We start from the raw sequence: 27,961 nt of genomic DNA on the forward strand, positions 1-27,961 counted from the left end.
GATTTTTATTAACAAGTAATCAATTCATTCAATTCTAGATGTTAGATTTCGATTTTTAAAGTAACGTCTCTGGTATTTAAAAAGAAAAAAGGTTTGTTGACACAAAATTGTAGCGACGTCAGTTCTTTAAATCAGAAATTGTTTATTATGTTTAGAATGGTTTATCAGTAAGTTGAATTGTGTTGAACTGTCAAATGTTGCCTTTTAAAATGGCTCTACTATAATTTTAATTCAGATTATTACATCTATATTTTGTAAGTAAACTTGCTTAAAATATCTTAGTATTGAATTAACAGCCAACATTCCAAATTCTCAAGTAAAAACTTTCTTTAATTTTAAGGTAACAATAACATTTTTTAAATAAGAGCTACAAAATATAACAAACCTGTATCCTATTCAGTGTCTTGAAGCCCTCAAACGCCGGTTGCACATACTTCGGCAACTTCTCTATCGCCACCAGCGTTTCGTCCTCTTCGAACGGTTTCGGCTTTAGCGCCGGCACGTGTACTTCTTCGTAACCTGGAGAATACATTCGTTTTAGGGCTGATTTTTTAATCCCTGGTTAAAATTTAGCCGTCCAATAAAGTATTACACGATAATATTATTAGGGCTGATTTTTCAATCGTTGGTTAAAACATATTCATCGAATAACGTATTAAACTACCCTTTCAAAAATGTATTCTAATTGTTCGTATTTGACAGTTTACAGGTGACATTTTAAAATGTTCGTGTAATACTTTATTGGACGGATAAATTTTAACCAGGTATTGAGAAATCGGCCCTTAGTGAATAAGTGAAATTTAAACATTATGTATGTAATTGATAATTGTGGTGGGAGGTGGAATTCCTCCATCGAAAAAGGAAGGATCTTCGACCAGTCTACTCGACTAGAAACTTGTATAATATATGCTCTGTGTGGCTAGTGTGAGTTTTCATCGAGTAAGAAACGTTACTATCGCGTCTGCGTCACAGCGAAATTTGTATGGGGAATCAAAGCTTCCCCATACGTCCGCTAGGGGCGCTGTTCGATTTCCCATACTAATTCGGCTGTGACGCAAACGCGATAGTAACGTTTCGTACTCGATCAAACTCACACTAGGGGTACTGTAGCGAAAACATTTCGCTTGCGCGATTTTATAATACCATGAAAGAATATTATCTCTATAGTTTCCTATTGCGACCACCGTAATATTCTTATAATTTGAAAACGCAAAATGATGTGAATAATAATATGACGTCATTACATGCATACATAGGAAATTTCCCAGATTCCATCTTTCCCTTACCTTTTCTGTTGGAAAATTCCAACTTATCTAGCCTCCATAACCTTTCCTCTTGGCAAAACTTGACCGCCCCAGTTACTTAACTAGCTTATAACTTCATAGTAACTCCCGTATTTTTTCTATCCTACTACATTATAACTGGACACACACCTAGCGCCTTTTATAGACGCCCTGTAGCTTTCAACCACACTTTTCCCTAATTTTACAAGAAATTTCCCTGATTTTTTCCATTTTTTTCCTTACCTTTCCACTGCTTCCAAGCACACTTTTACCATTTTTTTCAGGAAATTCCTGAGATATTTTTACTTTTCTTCCTGGAAAATCTCAACTATCCTGCCCTGCCTAACCTTTCCTGTTGGAAATTTCAACTGTTACCTTTCCTCTGCTTCCTGAAGGATCCAGCAGGCAGTTGGCACCGTTTATTGGCCATCAGGTGTGATCCAGCTGCGAACACCAGCTCCTCCAACTGCAGCACCTTCCTGTTGCCAGCAACTTGACCGCCCCAGTTCGCTTGGTCGCTTGTCTTCTGACGTTTGCGTGGCTGTTCCGATTGTTCTTTCATCTGGAAATTTTAAAGGAATTAATTAAATTTATGTGAATGTATTAAAGAGGGTATAATAAAAAGGTTAGTTTGTACAAGAGAACTACGTTAAAAACAATCGACTTCAAACTTGCACTTGCAACATTTAGAAATACAGACAAAAATGCTCATAAAATAAAAACTACTGAGCCTATCCGAATAAAATTTTTATGGGACCAATAATTCGACACCATCCCGCATCGAACAAAAAAAGAATCACGTAAATCGGTTCAGAAACCTCGGAGTAATCGGTGTACATACATTAAAAAATATATATACCGGCCGAAATGATAACCTCCTCCTTTTTTTAAAAAAGTAAATGTTTAGAGAAAAATGTGTTGATAGAAACTTTCAGATCTTAAAAAAAACGTAACTTTCTGTACTAATATTATAAAGCTGAATAGTTTGTTTCTTTGAACGCAAACAAAATAAAATATCACAGAAAGAATTTTTTAAAATGGACCAGAAGTTCCCGCGTTCAGCGCGTTCAAACAAACAGACAAACTCTAAGCTTTATAATAATACGTAAATATTCAACACAAACTCCAACCAACCTCCTCATCCCCTTTCCCCGTCTCCAGTTGAGCTAATATCTTCTGTAGATGCGCCTGCTTCGACATCTCGTCTCGTATCGACGCTCTTTCGCTCTCCGACTGGGATGACGCTAACTTCGTGCAGTATAGTACTAGAAAAATAAATAAATATAGAGTACTAGCTTTCCACCCGCAGCTTCGCCCGCGCAGACAAAGAAAAACCCGCATAGTTCCCTTTCCCGTGGGATTTCCGGGATAAAAACTATCCTATGTCCTTTCTCGGGTATCAAAATAGCTCTATACCAAATTTCATGCAAATTGGTCCAGTAGTTAAGGCGTGATTAAGTTACAGGCAGACAGACAGAGTTACTTTCGCATTTATAATAATTAATATTAGTATGGATTTTATTTATTTCAATATGAAGGGTAGTTTTACTAACTGTCTAGTTTCCTTTGTATGCTTAAATCTTTAAAACTAAGCAACGGATTTTGCTGCGTGTTTGTAGTGTTTTTTTAATAGATAGTTATTCAAGAGGAAGGTATATAATTTATTAGGTTTTAGACAAAGCGGGCGGGTCGCTAGTTGAGTTGTATATAAAGTAAAATTTATACATATAATAAATCTGTAGAAGGGTCAATTCTGTACATTGAAAATATTGGAAAAATAAATAGCAGGGGGTGTTACTGGATCGATACCAAACCCAAATATGTGATTAAAAAAATTTTTGTCTGTCTGTCTGTATGTGAAGACATCACGTGAAAACTACCGGTTCGATTTCGATGAAACTTGGTATAATTATATATTTTATTATCCTGGGCGTAAAATAGGATACTTTTTATCCTGGAAAAATACGTAGAAAAAAAATTAATCTCAATTTTTCAGTTATCCATAGACGTTGTTCTATAGTAGGTACCGCGAACACACGTTGCGTATTATTATAGACCTAGCCGTATTTGGGTCCAATAGATATTTATAAGATGTCATTGTCCGAGTTACTCAAAATGGAGAAATAAACCATCCACGCGAAGACCGACATCCGCGCGGACGGAGTCGCGGCCAGAAGCTAGTAAAATAATATTAATAAAATCGACTCACTCATATATCTATACTTGTTCAATATCTTCACGAAATCGAAGCAATCGTATCCGAGCAACAACACTAGTCTATTCTCCAAGTCTCTGTCGTCAGACGCTTCAGCTAATGCTTGTAATACTTCACTGGATTTCGCCTGAAAAATTACGTAATTATAAATAGAAAACATAAATTTTCAAATAGTAAACCTTAAAAATTTCTTATTTATTATGATATTAAATTTAAGTTAGTAGTAAAATACTAGCTTCGCTCCGCGGTTTTACCCGCATTGCTCCGCGGTTACATCAGAAAATCAATGCAATATTTATTTATTTATTTATAACACTTCATTGTACAAAACAGTAAAGGAAATGTGGTACATATACAATATATTTGAATTTAACCCGGATATACATACGGACAAACAGACAAAAATTCTAAAAACTATATTTTTGGCTTCGATATAGATTGTAGATCGCATCAAGTATACTATAAAAAAAAAATTCAATATACAGTTTTGACTTTCCTACAATTTTATTATATGTAATATGTATAGATAAATAAAAAAATGTGTGCGTGTACTAGAGTACACACGTAAGAAGTGAACCTTCTTTATGACCTTATTTTTTAAAAAATAATTTACTATATATGCAACTTTACAGAAATAAGTCGAATCACGCGTGGTAGGGATAAAAAAAAAGATGGCGCGTAACGGAAAAATGTCACGCGTAACGAAAAAATGTTACACTAAATTTTTTTCCAACCCCGATAAAGAAGTTTCACTTCAAAAAATATACCTGCGACAGCATTGCATCTGGGAAGTGTCTGGACAATCTTCTTTGCAACCAATACGCATCAATGTCCATCGGGTGTAGTGTAGCGTCTCTCCTCTTTTGTGATTGCTCTTCGGAAAGCTGAAATTTTAAATAAGTTTTAATTTTAATTATCATACTAATATTGCAAATGAAATTTATGAGTATGTATGTTTGTTACTCTAACACGCAAATACAACTGAACCGATTGCAATGAAATTTGGTATGTAGGTAGCTGAAGACCCAGAATAAGACAGACTTTATATTCCGGAAATCCCACAGGAACGGCAACTATGCGGGTTTTTCTTTGAAAACGCGAGCGAAGCCGTTGGCGGAAATCTAGTATATAATATTATCTACCCTTACAATATAAAGAGGACAGATTTATTTTTTTGTCTTCAATGTTCAATTTTATCAAGGAAAAGTACTTGAAATACTGGAGGTAGCGCATTCCTTTCTTTTCAAAAAGAAAAAGAACTGCATTCAAAGATTTTCAAAATTTCGAATGCTTCGACCGGGAATCGAACTAACTAAAAATTAAAAAAATTGTTTAATCATGATTAAAAAAATATGAGTACGTGTACTAGTGTACACACGTAAGAAGTGAAACTTCTTTATGACCTTATTTTTCAAAAAATAATTTACTATATGCAACTTTACAGAAATACGTCGAAGCACGCGTAGTAGGGATAAAAAAAAAGATGGCGCGTAACGGAAAAATGTCACGCGTAACGAAAAAATGTTACACCAAATTTTTTTCCAACCCCGATAAAGAAGTTTCACTTCAAAAAAATGTGTCATCCTTATTACAAAATTTTAATAATCATATTTTTTTTTTCAAAACAAATTTTCAACACAAACAAACAGCACTAACATTAGCATGTATAGCATTCTTCTTCCCCTCTCCGTCGCTCTCGTCGCTGGCGCTGCTTTCCTTCTCTTTCTCATTGTCAGAACCATCGCCATCTTCTTTCTCTTCGTCGCGCACCTTGAAGCAAATATTTTTAATTAGAAAAAAAAAAAATTATAGTGCATAAATTTATAAAAAATACAAAAAAAAATTGATCACGTGGCGGGACTCGAACCCGCAACCTTCACGAGTGATTCCATTTTTTCTATTCTTTATAAATTTATATTTATAAATCACTAGCTTTCCACCCGCAGCTTCGCCCGCGCAGTCAAAGAAAAACCCGCATAGTTCCCGTTCCCGTGGAATTTCCGAGATTGCGTCATTTTCCCGGGATAAAAGTAGCCTATATCCTTTCTCGGGTATCAAAATATCTCCATACCAAATTTCATGAAAATTGGTGCAGTTGTTTAGGCGTGATTGAGTAACAGACAGACAGACAGTTACTTTCGCATTTATAATATTAGTATGGATTTGAATGCCGTAAAACCAAAAAATATCAAATTCAAGATAATAGTGTACTTAGAATGAAATACATGAGGCTAAAATAGTAGTACAAGGCGTATACTAAATTTATGACATACTAGTTGATTCACTCGGCTTCGCAATTAATCCACAAAGGGACAAAAACACGAGCAAAAGCTTGTATGAATATACTATACTAGCTGTGCCCCGCGATTTCACCCGCGTGGCTCTACTCCTGTTGGTCTTAGCGTGATGATATATAGCCTTCCTCGATAAATGGGCTATCTAATACCGAAATAATTTTTCAAATCGGACCAGTAGTTCCTGCGATTAGCGCATTCAAACAAACAAACTCTTCAGCTTTATAATATTAGTATAGATTACCTCTCCATAAGCATCCTCATCGTCCTCCTCCGAAGACTCCTCAAACTGCACATTGATACCGTACGTCTCGTCAATCTCTGTGTTGCCCTCCGCTGACGTGCTTATATTGAAGTCCGTTATTTTCTTGCCTGTAACAAAAAATAAAGTATTTTTTGAACTTATAGGTTTTTTTTTTGTCTAAATTATTAATTTAACTTAAATTTGATATTTTTGGTTTTATGACATTCAAAAATAAATATAAATTTATAAAGAATAGAAAAAACTCGAACGCGAGGCGGGACTCGATCCGCCCCCGAATTGGCGTGAAAGGATGCGGGTTCGAGTCCCGCCTCGTGATGGAATTTTTTTCTATTATTTATAAATTAATATATTTGAACGTATTACTTTAAACACGGCTTTTCCAAATTATCCAATTTCTCAGAGCGGTAATGCAATTTTCTTTACGTATTTTAGTAAAATACAAGCTTTCCGCCCGCGGCTTCACCCGCGTTTTTAAAGGAAACCCGCATAGTTCCCGTTTCTGTGGGATTTCCGGGATAAAACCTAGCCTATGTGTTAATCGAAGTTACCCTCTATATGTGTGCTAAATTTCATTGTAATCGGTGCAGTAGTTTATGCGTGAAAACCATACATACATACAAACCTTTCCTCTTTATAAAATTTGTATAGAAGTATAGATAGTATAGATTAAAAATACTGTTTCGAAAGAGCTTCTAAACATAGACTACTTTAATAAGATAAATCTAGAAATAAGTATTGTGCAAATAATTTTTTTTAACGTTTTTTTAACTAAAAAAGAAACATTTTTTTATTTCATTTTTTTTAAATCATGATTCGGCAAGCATTTAACCGCCTTCGCCGGTGGAAAGCGACAAGTGTAGTCTAGGCGAGAGCGTGCTGACATTACAAATGTCTATTCACTTTGCGTTCGAACAAATTTAGATTATATTTTGCAGAAAAGAATGGAAATCTCACCTAAATTAACCAACAGGGCGAACCTCTCATCTGGTATTGGTCCAAGCAGTAGTTCAATTTCCTTCTTTCTCTCTGGATCTTTTAATTTGTCATTCTTTAGCACTACAAGTACCTATAAAGAAAATAGTGGGGTTAGTTATATTGTGAGTAGCTAAGAAATAGCTGGACTGGTTTTAATGATGTTTGAATTGATAGATAACTTTTGTATAATCATTTACCTATCTCAGCTGATCAGTCAGCGCACTCTATATGATACCTAACACACTTATATCATTGTGTAAAATATGATAAACTTATCTCATCCGCCGCCAGCGCACTCTGTATGAAGGCAAGTAGCAACTCGTACGCGTATCTCGTGTGCTGTGCCTGCGGACGGTACAGCACACCGGCTGCAATGCCATTTACCGGCCAGCGTACTCAATATGACTCCTTACACACATAAATACTGTTAAGCGAAAAATACCTACCTATAGTCCTTTCCACCTAAGATGATTTCTGTGACACATCGATTTTTGACACGTGTAGAGATGTCTGTACTGAAATCATATCAATTGTTTCCGATAATCGATAATATTTTATATGGAAATGAAATCGATTTGAATAATGTACCAAAATTAGTTTTTTCGGCATTTCGCCATCAATTAACTAAGGAAACTTAGCAAACAACAGCAACAAAAAGTCAACAATAACAATTAGTAACAATAGCAGAATACCACGGAAAGTATCAATATAAAAATGCAACTTGTATACAAGGCTGACGCACTCGTACAGACGATTGACTCGATTGACAAACGATCACAAGATGGGCGCTGATTATATGATTTTCCAACTCTATGATTTTTCAACGATCCATTTCATGTACACGAGTTGCGTAGGTATTATATTTTTGTGTTATTTTATTTTATTTTTCATTATATTAAACTAAACAATACTGTTTTTGATTTATAAGCTTAAGATGTCTCATTTTTATATTTTTTGTAGTAATGCCGCCATAAAATAAAAATATTATGCACTAAAATTATTTTGGCGTTTTAAATATAAAATACGTAATTCGGAACACGATGAAGTGTCACAGGAATCATCATAGCTGAAAAGGACTATAATAAGCTGCCCCGCCTTATATATGTCAGATTGATCTGCCAGTGCACTCTATATGACACTTAAGACACTCAAATCACTGTTATAGCAACAAACACTTACCTCCTCAGCCGCCCCACACAATATATCCCTCGGCTGGTCAGCCAGCGCACTCTGTATGAAGGCCAGAAGCATATCGTACGCGTGTCTCGTGTGTTGCGCCCGAGGGCAGTACAGTACACCGGCCAGAATGTAAGCTACACTAAATCATGGCTAAATCACTGTTAAAGCAAGAAACACATACCTAATCCACCGTTCTGCTCAATATGTGACACATTTGACCAGCCAGTGCACTCTATATGACACTTAACACACTAAAAACACTGCTATAGCAACAAACACTTACCTCATCAGCCGCCCCACACAAAATATCCCTGGGCTGATCAGCCAGCGCACTCTGTATGAACGCTAGTAGTAACTCATATGCGTGTCTCGTATGCTGTGCCCGCGGTCGGTACAGTACGCCGGCTGGAGTGTCGTCCGCCCATGCGGTACGCGCTGATTTAGATTTGGATAGCTCGTAGGTAGCTTCGTCGCGTTTTTGTCGTCTGTTAATGTTAAAGATTGCAATATAAGGCTTTGTTTGCCACAGTATATGACATGTTGATGAAATATTTCTTTGTTAAAGTTTGTAAAGTACAGTAGTAAGTGTAGTACAGTAACCTAACCATGAAGAATTTTGAACATTAACCTGGTATAACATATATTTGTTATGTCTGTAACAGCAGGAGTGACAGAATGCTTTTGTTGTTTGCAAGCATAGTATCGTAAAAACGACCACTAGTTACCACATACAGTAGAATCCTTTTATTATAACTCCGCTTATTACATACTAGCTTTCCACCCGCGTGAAAATAAACCCGCATCGTTCCCGTTCCCGTAGGATTTTCGGGATGAAACCTATCCTATGTGTTAATCCATGTTACCCTCTATATGTGTACTAAATTTCATTGTAATCGGTTCAGTAGTATTTGCTTGAAAGAGTAACAAACACACACATCCTCACAAACTTTCGCATTTATAATATTAGTAGGACTATTCAGCAAATTTTCATTTAGATTTTCATATAAAATTATTTAAAAAGTTGGATGAAATGACTTTATAAATTTAAATTTATAAAGAATAGAAAAAATTCGATCACGAGGCGGGACTCGAACCCGCATCCTTCGCGCCATTCCGGGGCGGATGCCTCACCAACTCAGCCACTCGTGACCCGCCCGAGCGATCGAATGACTTGACTTTGTTTATAGTTACATGTTTTCTATTGTGATCTATTTTTAATAAATTGTCCGGTTATAGTTACCGAAATGATTTGATTTGAAGAGACAGTGTTTTGGAGAGTTATGTGATACGTCATGACAATGAACTGAATGTATTATATATGCTTATTATGACATGTTTGTTATATTCCTTCCTGTCATCTTAAACGGATTCCACTGTATAAATTTATAAAGAATAGAAATTAATTAAAATTAAAATTGAATGCCATTAAACCAAAAAAAAATATGGATTCCACTGTATCAAAACTCTAACCTTCCTTTACATATAAAATACTCACTTCGCCTTCCGTTCTTCAGCCTTATCTGGTTTAGTTCTCTGCGCTCTATCGCCCATGCGAGTGCCTGTGAGCTTGCCGGCGAGAGACAACACCTCGCCGGTCGCCTCATCGCGACCACGTCTCTCTATAAGCCTCACATCGGCTTGGAGTACGAGATTCGAGTTCTGGAATGTAAAGTTTAGTTAAGTGTCCATTTTGATTTGTACAAATAAAGTTTGGTATTGTATAGGCTTTTTTAATTCTTTATTTATATATAGAGGGTTAAATCTATACAGATTTTACCAGCATTATGGTAACAGCAATAACATACATAAAATGAAAAAAGTGACTATGTATTTTATTGTATAGGTTGATTTTTGGTATATACCTATGCAATTAGTATTAAAAAATATATTATGTATGCATTGTATTGACGGTTAACGCCTTAAATACTATGTTTGATTGCCATTTGGAAAACCTTTGGAAAACCTTTGGAAAACCATTATGTTAGTGGTACCTTGTTATTTAATAATTTAAATTTTGCTTATACATTTCAATATCACTGAAGTCTTTAGGACACAATATGATTAATTAACAACGAATAGATTGATGTATATACATAATGAAAATAATACAAATTGCAAAAATTTCGCCTAACCGGAAAACTGAACAATGTTTCGCATTGTCGAGATTCACAATACTTTTGTGTTAATGCAATTATTAACAAGCTGACAGTAATGTTTTAAATTGTTTGGTAATGCTACTGTTAAATTTAATGATATTAATAATAACAGAGTAATTTCATAATGATTAGAAATTATAAAATTTTATCTTACCGCTTTATACTCGTACTGGAGCTGTCTCGCAGCAGCATCCGCCATGGTAAACTTCTTATTTCTTTTCAATCACTATTAATAAAATAAACAGTACACACTTCACCTATAATCTAGTAAATAACGCGTAAAATAGCATCAATGAGGTTATTTCATTTGCTCTACAGACGCCATCAGCATATAATTGGCATATAACTAATACCTAACTGTCAATGTCTGTTTTAAAAATAATAATAATGTGTCGATTGTCAAACCCTTTTTTTAAAAGAGAGAAGATTATTAATAAAATGCTATAGTAATATAGATTTTTACATAATTTAATAAATAAAAATATTTCTTCTTTTGTACCTACATAGGTACTTTCAATGCAATTTGCAATACCTAATCAAATAATCAACATTCAACAGATAAAGCTATTTTTTAAATAATCCTTATGTTGGTAGGCCTGTATTGAACGAGGAACACTTTTCAACACATCCTTCGTGGATGTAGTAGTGAGGTGAAGTGTTGTGAGTTAGGACTTAGGTAGTATTAAGTAAATTATGTTTAAATTTATATTATATAGTATTATAAAATAAATTAATTTACTACATATCGATACATAAATACTTTAGAAAAAGAATTTATAGCTTACTCAAGTGATAACTAACAAGAACATACAATAAACAAGGTTGTTGACCTTAAATCAGCTGATCTCAGCATGATAAATAAACTAAAATAATAAATATACATTATTCAATTGTAAATAAGTACGACGTAAGAAGTATTTAAAATTAATATAAGAAATTCATGCATAATTAGAATCAAAACAAGTCAAAACACAAATTGTAAATATTTCTATGTCAGGTTGCTTTTTCGCGCCTTTTGTGTTGTAGGTATTGACTTATGAGGGAAAACCTTTGGTATTATTTTTTATTTAATTTTATATTTGAAGTAATTTTGGTTTAACTCATTTGTTTTAATATTGTTAGTCGTGTCTAACATAAAATATATTGTACATAGAATCATGTAATATTTCTTAATTTATTATTTTAATTTATCATTTATTAGTAAGTGTATAGTGAGGTTTTATTTAATGTAATAAGCAAGAAGCAACTTTGTTGGGAAATACGTTTTAATACATAATATGATGAACAATATTCAAGTATTTTTGTTCAGTTATTAAATTGACGTGCATACTAATAATAATGATGTAATGCTTGTGAAGTTATGAGCCGTGAATCGTCATTCGCGTGTGGAAATTATAATATACATATTTATATATTAGCTGTCAAATCAGAATTCAGATTTCAGACGTCACTTTAGAAGTCGAAGGTTTGCGATGAGTGTAAACAACAGCGGCAATTAATCGAAATTGCTGAACCAAAATGGCGGCACCATCGAATGGAAGTGGGAATCTAGTAGAGGAATTCGAAGAGTCTTTTCAGGTATGTTTTAAAATTAATAATAATTTAAATACAAACCGGCGTAAATAAACGAAACATTAATTCCTAACCTTTTTCGTTATTGTGTATATCTGTCAAACTAGTAGTAGTACGCAAGTACCAACATAAGAAATCTAACCTTACCGTGGCGTGCGACGAGTGAAGTCGAAGCTTCGTATGGGAAATCTTTTCATCCATATACAAAATTCTATACACATTTTTGTCTACGTGACCCGGTTTCACTTATGTATCTTCATCTGGTAATAGTGATTTTTGTTGCAAGCGCATCTCATTCAAGTCGGCCATCTTACTGATAATGTTTTTACGATATTACGAAAGTATAATCGCGTGTTATTAAAATAAATGGAAATTATGAAGCATTAAATGGAGAATACTGTGAACGAGAAACAGTCTCGTAAATATGGCAGCGAGTAAAATGGTGTAAAGTGCGACAAAATAGTGACGAAAGATTGTTTAATTTTTGACTAGTGTGATCGTGAAAAATAAGTAGTTAAAATGTCTAATGGAGATGAAGTGTGTACATCGGGAAGTGGAGTACAAATACAAGTGTTTCGTCCTACATGGGATGAATTTAAGGATTTTAACAAATACATACAGTATATGGAGTCGAAAGGGGCACACAAGGCTGGACTAGCAAAAGTTATTCCACCACCCGAATGGGTTCCCCGAAAGGGGGGCTATGATTTGGATCAGTTAAACATCACAATACCATCGCCGATATGTCAGGTAGTGACCGGTAAGCAGGGTCTATTTCAACAAATAAACATACAGAAAAAATCGATGACAGTGAAACAGTTTGCCGTGCTTGCGAACTCGGCGAAGTACTGTACACCACGGCACACGAGTTTTGAAGATCTGGAGAGGAAATATTGGAAGAATGTTACGTATGTAGCGCCGATATACGGGGCTGATGTCAACGGCAGCATCACAGACCCTGATGTTAAAGAATGGAATATCAACCACTTGGGTACAATCCTGGATTTTGTTAACTCAGATTATGGCATAGAGATAGACGGTGTAAATACTGCATACCTTTACTTTGGTATGTGGAAAACAACATTTGCGTGGCACACTGAAGATATGGATCTGTACTCAATAAATTACTTACATTTCGGAGAACCAAAAACCTGGTACGCTATCCCACCAGAGCATGGTAAAAGATTTGAAAGGATTGCTGCTGGATTTTTTCCTACTTCGGCCAAAACATGCCAAGCGTTTCTCAGACACAAGATGACATTAATATCACCACAGATATTGAAGCAATACTCGGTACCATGTAATAAAATCACTCAACAGTCTGGCGAAATAATGATTACTTTCCCATATGGTTATCATGCTGGTTTCAATCATGGTTTTAACTGTGCCGAATCAACTAATTTTGCCGCACCAAGATGGGTCGAATACGGAAAGCGAGCTACTCAATGTACCTGCAGTAATGATATGGTAAAGATCTCAATGGACACATTTGTTAAGCGATTCCAACCAGATCGGTATGAGTTGTGGCTCAAAGGGCAGGATATAGGCTGCCATCCAGAACAGCCAGAGAAAATGGTACCAGCTCCCCACCCATCCGGCCAAGATATACTATGCAATAAAAATAACACAGAGCTTCCAGAATCATTTATAGCAGCAGAGGAAGAAGGTTTCAAGAAGAAAAAACGACATCCTTTACATTTAAAACGAGCTATGGCCAGCAAAAGTATTTCCGAAGGGGCAATTGCTGTATCAATATTGGGGCATGATGTTATGGATGATGATGAGATGACAATGGCTGAAGGGGATCTAGACATGATGACATCAATGAAGCGACCCATTATGCCAATAGAACCAGATGATCCTCAGCTGGATGCACTCGAAGATATATGGTTGAAAGGCGATGAAATGGAGCCCTCAGAAGCCCAGTTACCTGACGTTGGCTATATCGACTCAGACAAAGATTCAGACTATGGAGCGCCAAAAACAAAGAAAACAACAAAAGTGCGAAGAAAAAGGAAAGACAGTATTAAAAAGGAGAAAGTAAAAGATGAACCAAATGATGACGATGAAAAAATAAAAAGCAAACCAAAAACACCAGTCAAAACACCAGTCAGGAAGGTTAAGACGAAAAAGCTGACCAACGAACAGTTAGAATCAATGGCGGCAGTTGTTTCCACTTTTGACTCGCCACGGCACGACACGACCACCGAATCAGTAAATACAGATAAGACAGACACATCCCTACCAGATCCATTAGTAAACATCTCTATAGAAGTCACAGAAGTTTTAGAAGGAGTCACAACAACCACAGATATAAAAAAGGAACCAAAGAAGCGGAAACCGGCGGTGAAAAAGGAAGGGGAACAAAAGGAGAAACCTAAAAAGGAGAGAGTTAAAAAGGAGCCGGTTAAACGACAGCCGAAACCGAAGAAGGAGAAAGCAGAAGGCGAAATCAAAGTACGGAAACCGAGGAAACCGCAAGCACCTAAACTTAACCCAGCGTTCCAGTACCACTCACCCTTAACACCAGTGATGGCGAGACAGCACAAGGTATACAACCAACCTTTACCAACATCTTCTACAGTTTCAAGCACGACAAAATCCCCACCGAAAGCGTATTCAGGATTACTGCTAGACCCAAACCTGAGGGTACCATCAGTTCTGCCACCGATCAACAAAAATCCGAGCGCGTTTGAAAGTGAATTCCACAAATTCATGACCAAGAAAGAATCCCATCCACATGGCGCGATATTCCCAGCCCGGAAATCGAAACAGAAGAAAGTGGAACCGCGACCTCCTCCGCAGTCCGCGACTCCCGAAAAGGAGTTGCCGAAACCCATCGGACAGTACAATGATAACATATTCCTAGACGCTCCGATAGATTATAGGACCTACCAAGATCCACAAAGACCGCAGCAGACCTACCAACCAGAGAGGACATGGAGGCCGCAGTACTACGCCCCGCCCAACCAAGCAGGAGGTTTCGAACATATGAACTCCCACCCCTATTACAGAAGTCCATACCAGTCACCGTGGTACACTTATCAGAAATAGATTACCCTAGATGTAAGTTGTGCAGTCAGTAATTATGTAAATTTTAATATTAATTCTATTTAAGATGGTATGTTTCTCTAAATATGCATAAGATAATGTATGAAGAGTTAAATAAATGCAGTGATTTTAATGTATTATTTTATTTTCACCTTTTTATAGCACATTTAGTGGAGCATACAGTATGTTTTTATTTGCAAAAACTCAATTTTTAAATGAATTTCAATACATAACTTTAGTTACAAAGAAAATGTTCAATGTTGTTATTCTTCCAACTTTAACAGATTGACTCTGGCTTAAATGAGGTTTACATGAAATAAAAACTAATTTAATTTTATATCTTATATCCATTTTTGTCTTCTAATAGTTTCACACAAAATTACTAGTTCTTAGCATTAATAATATGATAGTGGCATTACTTAATTTATATTTATAAATCTATACTAATATTATAAAGCTGAAGAGTTTTTTTGTTTGTATGTTTGTTGGAACGCGCTAATCTCGGGAACTACTGGTCCGATTTGAAAAATTCTTTCGGTGTTAGATAGCTCATTTATCGAGGAAGGCTATAGGCTATAATCATCACGCTAAGACCAACAGGAGCGGAGCAATGCGGGGGAACCGCTAGTACCGCTAGTAATAAAATATGTAATTCACAAAAAACTTGCCATGCTGAAAATGAGGTTTCCATTGTTCCACATTACAAGTTCTATTTTATTAATATCAAATTCTATTTTTGTGGTTTCAATATTAATTTAAATTGATAACTACTGCAATTACTAGCTTTCCGCAGGCGGCTTCGCCCGTTTTTTCTAAAACGTAATAAATTATATACTAAAACCTTCCTCTTGAATCACTCTATCTATTAAAAAAATCCACATCAAAATCCGTTGCGTAGTTTTAACGAATAAAGCATATATAAGGACATAGGGACAGAGAAAGCGACTTTGTTTTATACTATGTAGTGATATTACCTTCCAAATCGTAACTCTCCTTTGCTATGATATTTTTTGGATAAAATTAAAATATAACACAACTTTCTGTAGTTTCAAATCATATACTAAAATCTGCCTCAATTTCCAGAAACAATTTCCATTAAAAAACCGCATCGAAATCTGTTGCGTAGTTTTAAAGATACGTAGGGACGAACAGACAGCGACAGCAACTTTGTTTTATACTATGATATATTCTTATAAATTTCCAATTATTATGCTTGAATTTTCTGTAGCAGTAAGAAGCAGTGTATGGAAAAGAATGTAGTTAAAAATAATTAAATACGATTGTAAAAATTGTAATATTTACAGTTTTTATGTGTTAAAATATATAATGTTACGATTTAAACTATTTATTGAAATCTTAAATTAAATATAACTACATATATAGTATGTAAAAATGCATTATAAATCTATAATCTTACTAGTGGTCCGCCCCGGCTTCGCCCGTGGTACCTACATGTTTAAACTATCCTATCTCTCAAGTTGGATCGAACTGCACATGGTGTGCGAATTTTATTATAATCGTTTAAGTGGTTTAGGAGTCCATTGAGGACAAACATTGTGACACGAGATTTATATATATTAAGATGTACTTAAAAAATTATAAGTAGAACAATTTGTTTTTAATCAAAGAAAGAAAGAAAATCACAAAGATTAATTCTTTAGTGGAGTATTTAGTAACATCACATATTTAGGTATTGTTTTCGCATTATTTGTGTGCGTAGATATTTCAGAATCGTGATAAGCAAGAATAGAGACGGATAGAGTACTGTGATCTTCTGTCTTTTTCTAACTTGAGAATTCCCGCTATGCTTGAAATTTAGGCTTTTTAAATGTTTTGGAATAATGCCTTATCCCATATACTTAGCAATATAAATTTCAATAATGTAATTTTTTAGAGTAATTTGAAAACTTTCAACGTTTGTTTTAGGTCGATTTTTATTCAACAATAAGTTTTTACAGTGTACAGTGTACACAAAGGACTATAAAATAAAACTAACTATGGGCCGATTTTTCAATCCTTGGTTAAAACTTATTCGTTGAATAACGTATTAAACTACCATTTCAAAAATGTATTCTAATTACCTGTATTTGAGAGTGTACAGGTGACATTTTAATATTATCGTGTAATACTTTATTGGACGGATAAGTTTTAACCAAGGATTGCAAAATCGGCCCTAAGTAAAAACATGAACGAGTTGTACCTATTATTTATTTATTTTTAAAAGGGTTTGGGTAAAGTTGGCGTCCGTCGTGAAGAACTTTCGCGGCCACAAATGAAACTTGATATTATAAAGAGCAATATATTACAAGCATATGGCCGGTTGCAGAGCTTCACCGACCATCAGTGTGTACATCAGTCGCGCTTGTCCTATTTATGGAAATTCATAAAACCGTTCATAGCTAGACCGACCATACGCACGCGTATTTCCATAGGGCGTATTCAGAAAGAAAGCTTGAAACTTATAAGCGCTTATCGGCGCTTGTCAACGCTGGTTCGTTCTACACAAAGGAAGCAGGTTGAAGCAGACGAAAAAAATTTTATATGGCGCCTGACAAGCGCCGATAAGCGCTTATAAGTTTCAAGCTTTCTTTCTGAATACGCCCATATATAAGACAAGCGCGACTGACGTACGCACTACGCACTGATGGTCGGTGAAGCTCTGCAACCGGCCCGGTTGGCCGGTACATATTAGACACAAATCTTGAAACGTATTACGAACAGTCAACAGAGATATTTGGTTTTGTATTATTCATTTACTTAGAATCTAGATGATTTTTAGATGTTTTTTAGGTTTCTCCTGCTCTTTTAAAATATTCAAGTTTCTTATCTGGCCGCGAAATGTCATCACGACGTCACTAGCCCATACAAAATTACGCAAACCCCTTTGGTAAGGATAATTTTGTGCAGCATTTTCCTTGCGTGAATTTATAAGTATTTAATATCTTTATCTATCATAGATAAAATAGATTTTCTTTTAGATTTTTCGCGACTTGCCTTGTTTAGAGTATAGACTAAAGATTAGTTAAGAAAAATACTGTTACCTTTTATTTTATAAATTCATCTTAGCCATTTTATCGACTGATTTTTTAGGTTTAATTTGAAAAAAAATTTTAAGTTATTAATTATAATATTTCTTGTATGTTTGTCTGTGTGTATTTTGGGTTTGCATAATATTTATCCAATGTGCCTTTGCCTTATATTCAAGCCTTTAGTTGTAAAGCCTTGCACTCACGTACCTGCCGCACAGCTGTTCTCTAAATTGCCCATGCTTGCCTATGGTACACATCACAATTAAGGCCAGCTAGTCACGTATCTGCCACAGGGGCAATATTGGAACAATCTCGGTTGCACGGCGGTTGGAGTAATTTCAGCTGTTCTCTTAATTGCCCCTGCTTGCCTATACACATAACAATTAAGGAGCCAATTAAGGGTCCAATTCGAATATTGCCCCTGCTGCAGGTACGTGAGCGGCCGGTTTAAAGTTTGAGCTTTGAATTAGCACAGGGCGTGTTTTAAACAAAATATGCAAGGGGTGGGGGTTTTGATAAAATTAGGATATAACAAGTAGGAAATAAAAGGGAATTTTAATCCCCTGTAGCTCGTGAAAGATCTATAACAACATATTTTGCTTTTAATTTTAATTAAATTATGAATTATGGCAATGCAATTTTGAGTCGATGAATATTGTATCGATGAATAGGTACCACCTATGAAGTTCATTAGATACCTACTATCTATAAAAAAAATTGTTTAAAAATTGTCGCATGTTTGTAAATATTATGCAAATGTTAATAATATGTATTTAATATAATAGTAATACTCTTTTTCGATTGCAATAAAAAACTAGGTTATTCAAAAAATGTTTATTATAAATGTTTTTCGATGTAAAAAAATCTATGTATAAATCCTTATTGTCGTCCAATTAATTAGTATTATGAATAAGAGAAATTTAATTTATTTAATAGCGATGAAGCTTTACAAATAGATTTTTAAGTTAGTATGATAATGTTTGAAAATAAATTATAAGTCAAAGTAAATTTTCTTTTATTTCATACTCCCACTAGCTTACCGCCCGCGGCTTCGCCCGCTTTGTCTAAAACCTAATAAATTATATACTACATGTAACACCTTCCTCTTGAATCACTCTATCTATTAAAAAAAGCCGCATCAAATCTGTTGCGTAGTTTTAAAGATTTAAGCATACAAAGGGACATCAGAGAAAGCGACTTTGTTTTATACTATGTAGTGATATCATCCATGTGTCATAGCGACTCTTGGACTATAAATCAGGCTATGTGTAGTATACCTACCTCCAATATAATATGGCGACTCTTGGACTATAAATAGGTATTTCTAGATTAAATTTCCATGTTAAAAACTAGATAGGGTTGAAACCTTTTAACTCGACTAATTAAACAATAATTGCTTCTCCCGGCGTCGCTCGGAAGACATCATCTAAAAATATAACCTACTAGTTTTCCGCCCTCGGATTCGCCCGCTTTGTCTCAAACCTAATTAATAAATTATATACCTACTTAAACCTTTCTCTTGAATCACTCTATTAAAAAAACCGCATCAAAATCCGTTGTGTAGTTTTAAAGATTTAAGCATACATACATAGGGATACAGGGAAAGAGAAAGTGATGTTACCTACTGGTTGACTATGTAGCTTTCTTTTGTCAAATGATTCTGTAAAGGTCCAATAATTCTTGAGTTTATTCCTTACATACAAATATACTTATAATACGTTTACGTACGATTAACAATACAAAAAGTTATCTATAAGAGTCGATAAAAACTCATTCTATTGGGTTGTGTCTTTTCTGTAGGTATATTAAAGACGGTAAGGGCAGGTACTTTAACTGTTACAGCTACAGGAAAACGTTCCTAGGAGACCCATAACTTTTTAAGATATTCTGAACGCTATACACAGATTTTGGAAAAAATATAGTCAGCATAAAATAATATCTAAAACACCGAATATTTTTTTGTCGCTGTCGATCTTATTTCATGTAGGGATAACTTAAGGGATCATAAGACTATCGAATCTTTTTAGGTATGAGTATTAGAAAATAGAAATGATAGAAATTGCCAAAAACTTTTCCCATATCTTTAAAAATCCACCCTGTATATCGGGTGGCCGGTAATTACTGGATTACCTTAAAATTCCCTCGTAGAACTTAAGGAGGGTTAGGCGGTCAGCGAAAATTCAGCTATTCGGGCCTGAGGTAAGCGGTGAGGGGGTCCGCGTTTAGTATGGAATCAACGTGCTCCAAACTAAAAATCGTAAGCGCCATTCACATTTTTATCAAAAAGTGAATGAAAATATTTAGTATTTTCGAAATCTAAAACAGTCAAGAAATCGGGAAGGTAAATGTATTTGTGATTTTATACGAATTATTATCGTAAATTACAGTTGTATTGAGCATTTATATGATATTTTAGAGGTAACTTCAGGATTTTTTTTTATCGAGCAAAATTTTTCCAATCGTGTTTTGGAAACAGTCATCCCATCACACATACGTTCTGTTATAAATATTAGAAATTTCAGTGCGACAAAACTTCAATATTTTCAATTATAGCTCATAGAAAACAGTCCATTTTGCCGTTTTCACCTACTAAGGGCCCTTAAAAATTATTGAATTTCTAACGCAAATTCTACCTACTTACCCATAAATTTTTAATTCTTCTTAAAACATCTGAGCAGAGTTGATTACAATTTAAATAAAATAATAGGTATAATATATTTGTGAATATGCGTGTGGCATTAGTGAAAAAGTAAAGTCTCATGTCCTCTAGTAAGGAGTACATTATACAATATATTCTGTTTCCTTCATTCTGACCGCCTCCTTGGTGATGGATGGTGGTGATGACGCGTGAGCGTAGCACTGAAGGGTCCTGGGTTCGTTTCCCGGTGGAGACGAAGAAAAAAAAAGGTCTCGGTCTGGTAGGACACAGAAGGATGATCACCTACTTGTCCCTAAAGGATTTTCTTTAGGGACAAAAAATACAAGTAGATCAGTGAAGAGAGGGAATAATAAAGGATGGAGTTTCTTGCCGGTTCTTCTCCGTAGATACTTCTTTCCGAATCGGTGGTAAATGTTAAAAATATGTAATGACGTTTCAAAAGTGCTTCTAGAAGAAGTCTAATTGAATAATATTGTTTTGTTTCTGTTTCTGTGTCTAATAGTGTTAAGGAAGAGCGGAACCTCCTAACACAAGCATTTATTTGCTTACTAGGAGTGTTCCAATCACAAATTAGTTAAGGACCTATTGTAAAAGGAAGAAATAAATAATTTGAATTAATAAATAAATGTTTGAGTTTGAGTTAAGGTTAAATAAAACTACCTAAAAGTTAGAGCAGTGGTGGCTCAGTGGTGAGACCTTAGACTTCGAATCGATAAGTCCGTGGTTCGAGACCAGGCGAGCGCGTAGGAAATAAATTGATTTTTCAATTTATCTGCGCATGTTGTAACATCACCACTGCTCTAACGGTGAAGGAAAACATCGTGAGGAAACCGACATGTCGAAGAATTAAAAAGTTCGACGACATGTGTCATCCGCCAACACGCACTTGGCCAGCGCGGTGGATTATGGCCTGTACCCTCATAGGAGGCCCGTGTCCCAGCAGTGGGAACGTATATGGGCTGATGATGATGATGATGAAAACTACCTAAATAGTATATATTTTATAATATTCAGGCGTGTCTCAACGTGCTGACGAAGCAAGAAGCGTCACCATGCGTGGAGAAGGAGGAAGTCAAGGTGGAAGTCGAGAGGTTCATCGACCTCGCCAGGCAGATGGAGGCGTTCTTTTTGCAAAAGAGGTATAAATAAAGCTTCTTATTTTAGAAATAGATTCTTAAATAAAGTTTACAGATTGCTGTCAAGTGTTATCATACTTGCTGATTGCCCTGGCTTCGCTCGTGTTGACACAAGATAAAAATGCCCCCTTTTCCCGAGGGCTTTGGGTATGCCTAAATGCATTCTCCACAATATTAAAAAAAAGATTAATATCATTTTAATTTTAATAATTTTTTTCCCGATTCAGTTTTTAAGATTCTATAATTTACTAGCTTACTGCCCGCGGCTTCGGCCGCTTTGTCTAAAACCTAATAAATTACATTCCTCTTGAATTACTCTATCTATTAAAAAAAACCGCATCAGAATTCGTTGCGTAGTTTTAAAGATTATATTATAGCATACAAAAGGACATAGGGACAGAGAAAGCGACTTTGTTTTATACTATGTAGTGATTATTTTTATCGTTTTACATGTCATATTAAATTATCTATACATATAATAAATCTGTAGAAGGGTCAATTCTGTACATTGAAAATATTGAAAAAATAAATAGCAGGGGGTGTTACTGGATCGATACCAAACCCAAATATGTGATTAAAAAAATTTTTGTCTGTCTGTCTGTCTGTCTGTCTGTCTGTCTGTCTGTATGTGAAGACATCACGTGAAAACTAACGGTTCGATTTCGATGAAACTTGGTATAATTATACCTTATTATCCTGGGCGTAAAATAGGATACTTTTTATCCTGGAAAAATACGTAGAAAAAAAAATAAACTAAAATTTTCAGTTTTATCCATAGACGTTGTTCTATACCGCAGTGGATTCAGCGCCGTAACATGTAGCTCCGAAAGTCGGATTTGGCTTGAACCGTTTGCGTCACACGAGAGCCGCACGATGCCACGCCTGCCACGACTCCTATATAAGGACTGCGATCCGCGCCGCGCGACGCCCCGTCCGATTAGTGCCCTTCTGGCCTCCTCCACTCAAGCGACAGCTCAAGCCGAGGTTCGTGGTCCCCGTCAAGGGGGGACGCCCTTGTGCATGTCGCTACCAGGGTGAACCTTCAGTTCACCCCCGCGTCCGCGTTAAAATGTAGAAGCCCTTCTGGCTAACATTGAGAAACACCACACAAAAAAAAAAAAAAAAAAAAAAAAGCCGCGCGACGCATAAAATTTATGAATTTTGATGCGAGCGGACGTGTCCAGTGTGGCGAGCGGTCGTTCTTATTAGAATAAAATATATTGTATGCATAATAATAATAATTAACATATTAATATTGCTTTCACCGTAAATTGGTTTATTCATTAAACTCATAATTCTCTCTGTCATCTCATTTCATTGTATTTGTAACTATACATATTAGGTATAATAAATCTGTAGAAGGGTCAATTCTGTACATTGAAAATAAGTTGAAAATATTGAAAAAATAAATACCAGGGGGTGTTACTGGATCGATACCAAACCCAAATATGTGTTTAAAAATTTTTTTGTCTGTCTGTCTGTCTGTCTGTCTGTCTGCATCACGTGAAAACTAACGGTTCGATTTCGATGAAACTTGGTATAATTATACCTTATTATCCTGGGCGTATAATAGGATACTTTTTAAATAAAATACGTAGAAAAAAATTAATCTTTTCAGTTTTATCCATAGACGTTGTTCTGTAGAACCGCGAACACACGTTGCGTACCTATTATTATAGGCCTAGCCGTATTTGGGTCCAATATATATTTATAAGATATCATTGTCAGAGTTACTCAAAATGAAGAAATAAACCATCCACGCGAAGACCGACATCCGCGCGGACGGAGTCGCGGGCGGAAGCTAGTATTAATATAAAATTTCCTACAGATTTCTGCTATCAGCGATGAAACCAGAACTACTAGTAAAAGAAGACAACAACGAATTAAAATGTGAACTACAACGCAAGGACGAGCTATTGAGGCGGCATTACGATAAAATCAGTCAGTGGCTGAATCTATTGGCCGATTTGCAAGTAAGTGTTATTTCTTATTATCAACTAGCTTTCAAACAGCTTGCCTATAACCTAACAAATATACCAATTTATCTATTTAAGAAAACCGCATCAAAATACGATGCGCAGTTTTCATTCTAAGTTAGATCTAAGCACACATAGGGGCGAATAGCGGGAAGCAACTTTGTTTTATTAACCGACTTCAAAAAAAAGGAGGAGGTTATCAATTCGACCGGTATATTTTTTTTTTATGTATGTACACCGATTACTCCGAGGTTTCTGAACCGATTTACGTGATTCTTTTTTTGTTCGATGCGGGATGGTGTCGAATTGGTCCCATAAAAATTTGATTGGGATAGGCCCAGTAGTTTTTATTTTATGAGCATTTTTGTCTGTAGGTATTTGTGAATTTTGCAAGTGCAAGTTTGAAGTCGGTTGTTTTTAACGCAGTTATCACTTGTTATTTAATTATTTATGCCATGTGTTTTATTTTGAAACACGTGGATTTTATTTCTTTAAGTCTGTATACACACAGAAAGTGGCCTTGATACTTATAAGTGATCCCTTCCAGGCAACTTACTGAGTATTGTTTATTTTTTCGTAAATTAGTTTGAGCTCATTAGATTAGTTTTGATATTTTCTGTTCATTTCTCAATGAAATGCGAGTATTTGTGTTTTTTGAAACTACCCATACTTAATTTTATTTGTTTGTATTTTTCTAAAAGCGTATCGTTAGGGTGCAATTCCACCAACAATGTGCGAGAATGTGTAGCGAAGATTGTGTTTGTAAATAACCAATCACATCGCTTCATTTAGTTTGAAGTTTGAAGCGATACTATTGATTATTTACAAACATCAACAATAGGTAAAAAAGCACCCTTAGGACGGCCGTACACGGACCGCTTCAAGCAGTTGAGACCGACGGATTGAAGCCGTCAGTGGTGAACTATAGACATTAACTCACTGCCGTACACGGACTGCTCGAGCAGTCGCGACCGCTAGCCGTCATCTGCGCGGTTTGTAGCGACGGCTGCAGCTTGAGCAGTCCGGTGAGTCGCACAGCCGTTAACTGTCATTTATAATATGACATATATCGGTATGGCGACCATTTGGAATCGTACGAAAAGTATGGCATGGCGATTTTCGTAAATGGTTGCACGATGATTATTACCTGTGCAAAAGTTAGTCTGGTACAAATGGTTGAATTGTTTTTTTTTATATCAACGCATTCGCATCGGTATGGCGGGCTGTAAGTCACACCGGAAAAGTATGGCGTGACAATATCGCCTACATTTTTTTATGGGCTATAGGTAAATTCAAAAATTTTTGTGTTACAAATCGTTTGACTTTCGCTATTTATCCTGTCGAGTTCGACTAATGCCCACGCGACTAGTCCGCTGGTATCAGCTTTCTGACCATCATTTTTCTTTTTGTCACTGCGTACTAAGACCCCTGTGGAACCGCCATCCTGTTACAAATGAGCCGAAATTTTGTGTCAGTATCTCCCGGCCTATAGTGTCTTTTTTAATTATATATTTTTTTAACTATTATGACGTAATAACCCAGGGCCACACGCTATACAACAAGTGCCAGCAACAAGCACAGCCGCAGCCGATGCAACAAGCCGCGTCGCCGATGCAACAACCGTGCAGCGTGCAACAGAGTGTTCAGGTATATATTTGAATTTGATATCAAATTTCAAATTCAAACTCATATTTTTGAAGTGAAACTTAAGGCGCGTTGAGAGTAAAATTTCAAGGTCGCAACGTGGCAAGTGACACGTGTGCTCAGCTTACAAACGCTCTTTTTTATTCATCTAATCTTTAAGATTATTCATGAATAGTCTCTTTTTAAAACGACCACCTTTAAAATAACAAATTTCGAATTTTCGAAATTTCATGTTCTTTAATTTTAATAAATATAAATTTTATAAGAATAGAAAAAAAATATATTCCTACTAGCTTCCGCCCGCGGCCTCGCCCGCGTGGTGTTTTGACTTTTGATAAAAGGTGCCAAATTTCATCAAAATCGGTTGAGAGGATTAAGCGGGAAAGCGTAACAGACAGACAGACAGATAGACATACAGAGTTACTTTCACATTTATAATATTAGTAGGGATGACAATTTCAAAAATTTAATTCAATTTGGTTACAAGTTGGCAGACTTCGTGAGGGGAAATAAAACGCCATTTTAGTTTGTTAGATTTTATTATTGCACGCCACACAACGCGAAGCGCGATGTGTTCACAACATAAAATTGTTGAAGTATTTTAACAGTATTAAATAACAAATGCTCGGCAACAGGCGCAACAGATGGCAGCAGCAGCGGCCGCGCAACAAGCGGCGCTGCAGCAACAAGCGATGCAACAGCAACAGGTACCGCGACCGCCCTTACCGCCCGCATACCCCAGTAATGTGCCACGGCGGTAGCACGTAAAACAAACAATAATATATAATTATGCAAAAAATATCCAAGTACCCGCAAAAAGCCCTCAGAAAATATAAAAAAATGTAATATCAACAACCTAACAAGGACAAAAAGTTCGAGTACCTACATCTCTCTCACATCAAAAAGGTACCCACAAAAAAATGCAACAGCAACTGCAGGTACCGCGACAATACACGCGACACGAAAAATATTGAAAAATGTTAAAAAATAGTAGTTAACACCGTTAACTACTATTTTTAACATTTTTCAATATTTTGCCGTTAACTTAACGGCAACACATAATATCTAGGGTACTCACAAAAAAGTTACTTTAAAAAAGTAGGGTACCGGCAAAAAAAAAATGCCTAAAATCTGACATGTTCCTTATCAATGTTATCCGCTAAATTATTTTTGAAAGTATTAGTATGTAGATAGAGAATTACTTAAAAAACCACTAAGAAATGGGAAAACTAGCAACATGCGGCTAGTAAATTTTGTTTAAATTTTAAAACAATTATTCATTTGCACCATCACATAAATTCAATATAATAAAAATTATTATCTAATACTTACGTTCATGAAAAGAAATTCGAATTCCGTCCTATTTATAACATTTTTGATCCTGATATATTATTCTCAAATACTTTGAGAATCTTAAAAAATACATAAAAATAACTATAAAAATAAATAAATAAAAGGCCTCAAGAAAAAAAATCATTCTGTGTTTTATGTACATACTAGGGTTTACGTTATTATGATGTATAAGATAAGATACTTTTTTTATAAAATATATCCTTCCTTTATTTATTATTTTTTTTTGTATATATATTCATACTAAGTACATAGTGTAATATGATATTGTTATTAATCAAAATAAACATAATTCATGTCCTAAAGAAAATTATCTATGACATAATATTAAAGTACGAGATCCCACCCCAGGATTAGTGCGTTCATGGTTTTTTTTTTGCTAACACAAAAATTTTATGTTTATATTAGGAGAATACATATATTATATCGACTAGGTTGCCAGTCAAAATATGGCCGCAGCATTTTTAATTAAATTTTTTTTCTAATCGATTTTTCGGATAACATTTCGTTCACTACTTATTTATATGTAATTAACAGAAAAAATAGCTTTAATTTGATATATGATTCATAAATGCACGTTATGAACGTATAAATGGATATATGGATACATAAAATTTTGGTTTTAGCAAAAAAAAAACTATGAACACACTAATCTTGCTGTGGGATCTTAGACTATAAGCTAATAATAATCAACTTACTGGATAATTTAAGATTGGTTTCATATATTTTCATCATTATTTTATTCCACTATAATTGTAATATATAAAATAGTAAATTGGATATTTTCGTACATTTTTAAGTTGAAGTTATGTATTTAGTTTTAAAGCTTTTTTGTATTTAGTTTTAAAATAGCACTTTTTGTAGTTATAATTATTATTTTAATTTTTTTAAACGGGCGCGTGTTCATTTTTAAACTGCAATATTCTTTTTTCTCAATTAAAAAGATATTGAACTCAACTGTCAAATGTTTAAAAATGAACTTGCGCCTGTTTTATCCTATTTGCCTGGCTTATTTTCTTTATTTTTTGTCAATAAAGTTTCGTTTTAATTTTGTTTGCCTTTTATTTTATTTTGCCACCTTTTTTAATGTTTTTGCACATTTTGAATGATTATATATTTTATGGTTTCTATTAATAATATCCCTGATTTAAATTTTGATAAATAAATAAAAATCTTG

The 27,961-nt window shown here is 35.1% G+C and overlaps 2 protein-coding genes across 3 annotated transcripts in view; one reads left to right on the forward strand and one right to left on the reverse strand.

The window, feature by feature from the left end:
• The window catches only part of LOC123702355 (putative U5 small nuclear ribonucleoprotein 200 kDa helicase), a 46,545-nt gene extending 35,854 nt beyond the window's left edge, over positions 1-10,691 (reverse strand). For both annotated transcript variants that reach the window (XM_045650090.1, XM_045650089.1), the window contains exons 1-11: positions 10,522-10,691; positions 9,707-9,870; positions 8,495-8,696; positions 7,012-7,123; positions 6,037-6,164; positions 5,155-5,268; positions 4,266-4,382; positions 3,493-3,625; positions 2,418-2,548; positions 1,659-1,845; positions 386-519 (exon numbers count right to left, since the gene is read on the reverse strand). In XM_045650090.1, the coding sequence (XP_045506046.1) occupies positions 386-519; positions 1,659-1,845; positions 2,418-2,548; positions 3,493-3,625; positions 4,266-4,382; positions 5,155-5,268; positions 6,037-6,164; positions 7,012-7,123; positions 8,495-8,696; positions 9,707-9,870; positions 10,522-10,566 (1,467 nt within the window). In that variant the 5' untranslated portion in view covers positions 10,567-10,691. The remainder of the gene's footprint in view (positions 1-385; positions 520-1,658; positions 1,846-2,417; positions 2,549-3,492; positions 3,626-4,265; positions 4,383-5,154; positions 5,269-6,036; positions 6,165-7,011; positions 7,124-8,494; positions 8,697-9,706; positions 9,871-10,521) is intronic.
• Positions 10,692-12,069: 1,378 nt separating this feature from the next.
• LOC123702376 (probable lysine-specific demethylase 4B) lies at positions 12,070-26,216 on the forward strand. The gene is made up of 7 exons (XM_045650119.1): positions 12,070-14,890; positions 16,143-16,159; positions 17,648-17,658; positions 21,693-21,817; positions 23,643-23,787; positions 25,333-25,437; positions 26,070-26,216. Exons 1-7 carry the CDS (start codon positions 12,459-12,461, stop codon positions 26,193-26,195), a joined length of 2,961 nt encoding a protein of 986 aa, XP_045506075.1. The 5' UTR covers positions 12,070-12,458; the 3' UTR covers positions 26,196-26,216.
• Positions 26,217-27,961: the final 1,745 nt, after the last annotated feature.

The sequence above is a fragment of the Colias croceus genome, chromosome 23 (genome assembly GCF_905220415.1).
Source record: "Colias croceus chromosome 23, ilColCroc2.1".
Classification (NCBI taxonomy): domain Eukaryota; kingdom Metazoa; phylum Arthropoda; class Insecta; order Lepidoptera; family Pieridae; genus Colias; species Colias croceus.

Bases quoted from the DNA above. Each gene is read 5' to 3' on its own strand.
- LOC123702376 (XM_045650119.1), top strand. From the start codon at position 12,459: ATGTCTAATGGAGATGAAGTGTGTACATCGGGAAGTGGAGTACAAATA. The intron at 21,818-23,642 runs GTATAAATAAAG...AATTTCCTACAG, and splicing joins GCGTTCTTTTTGCAAAAGAG to ATTTCTGCTATCAGCGATGA. The intron at 25,438-26,069 runs GTATATATTTGA...GCTCGGCAACAG, and splicing joins GCGTGCAACAGAGTGTTCAG to GCGCAACAGATGGCAGCAGC.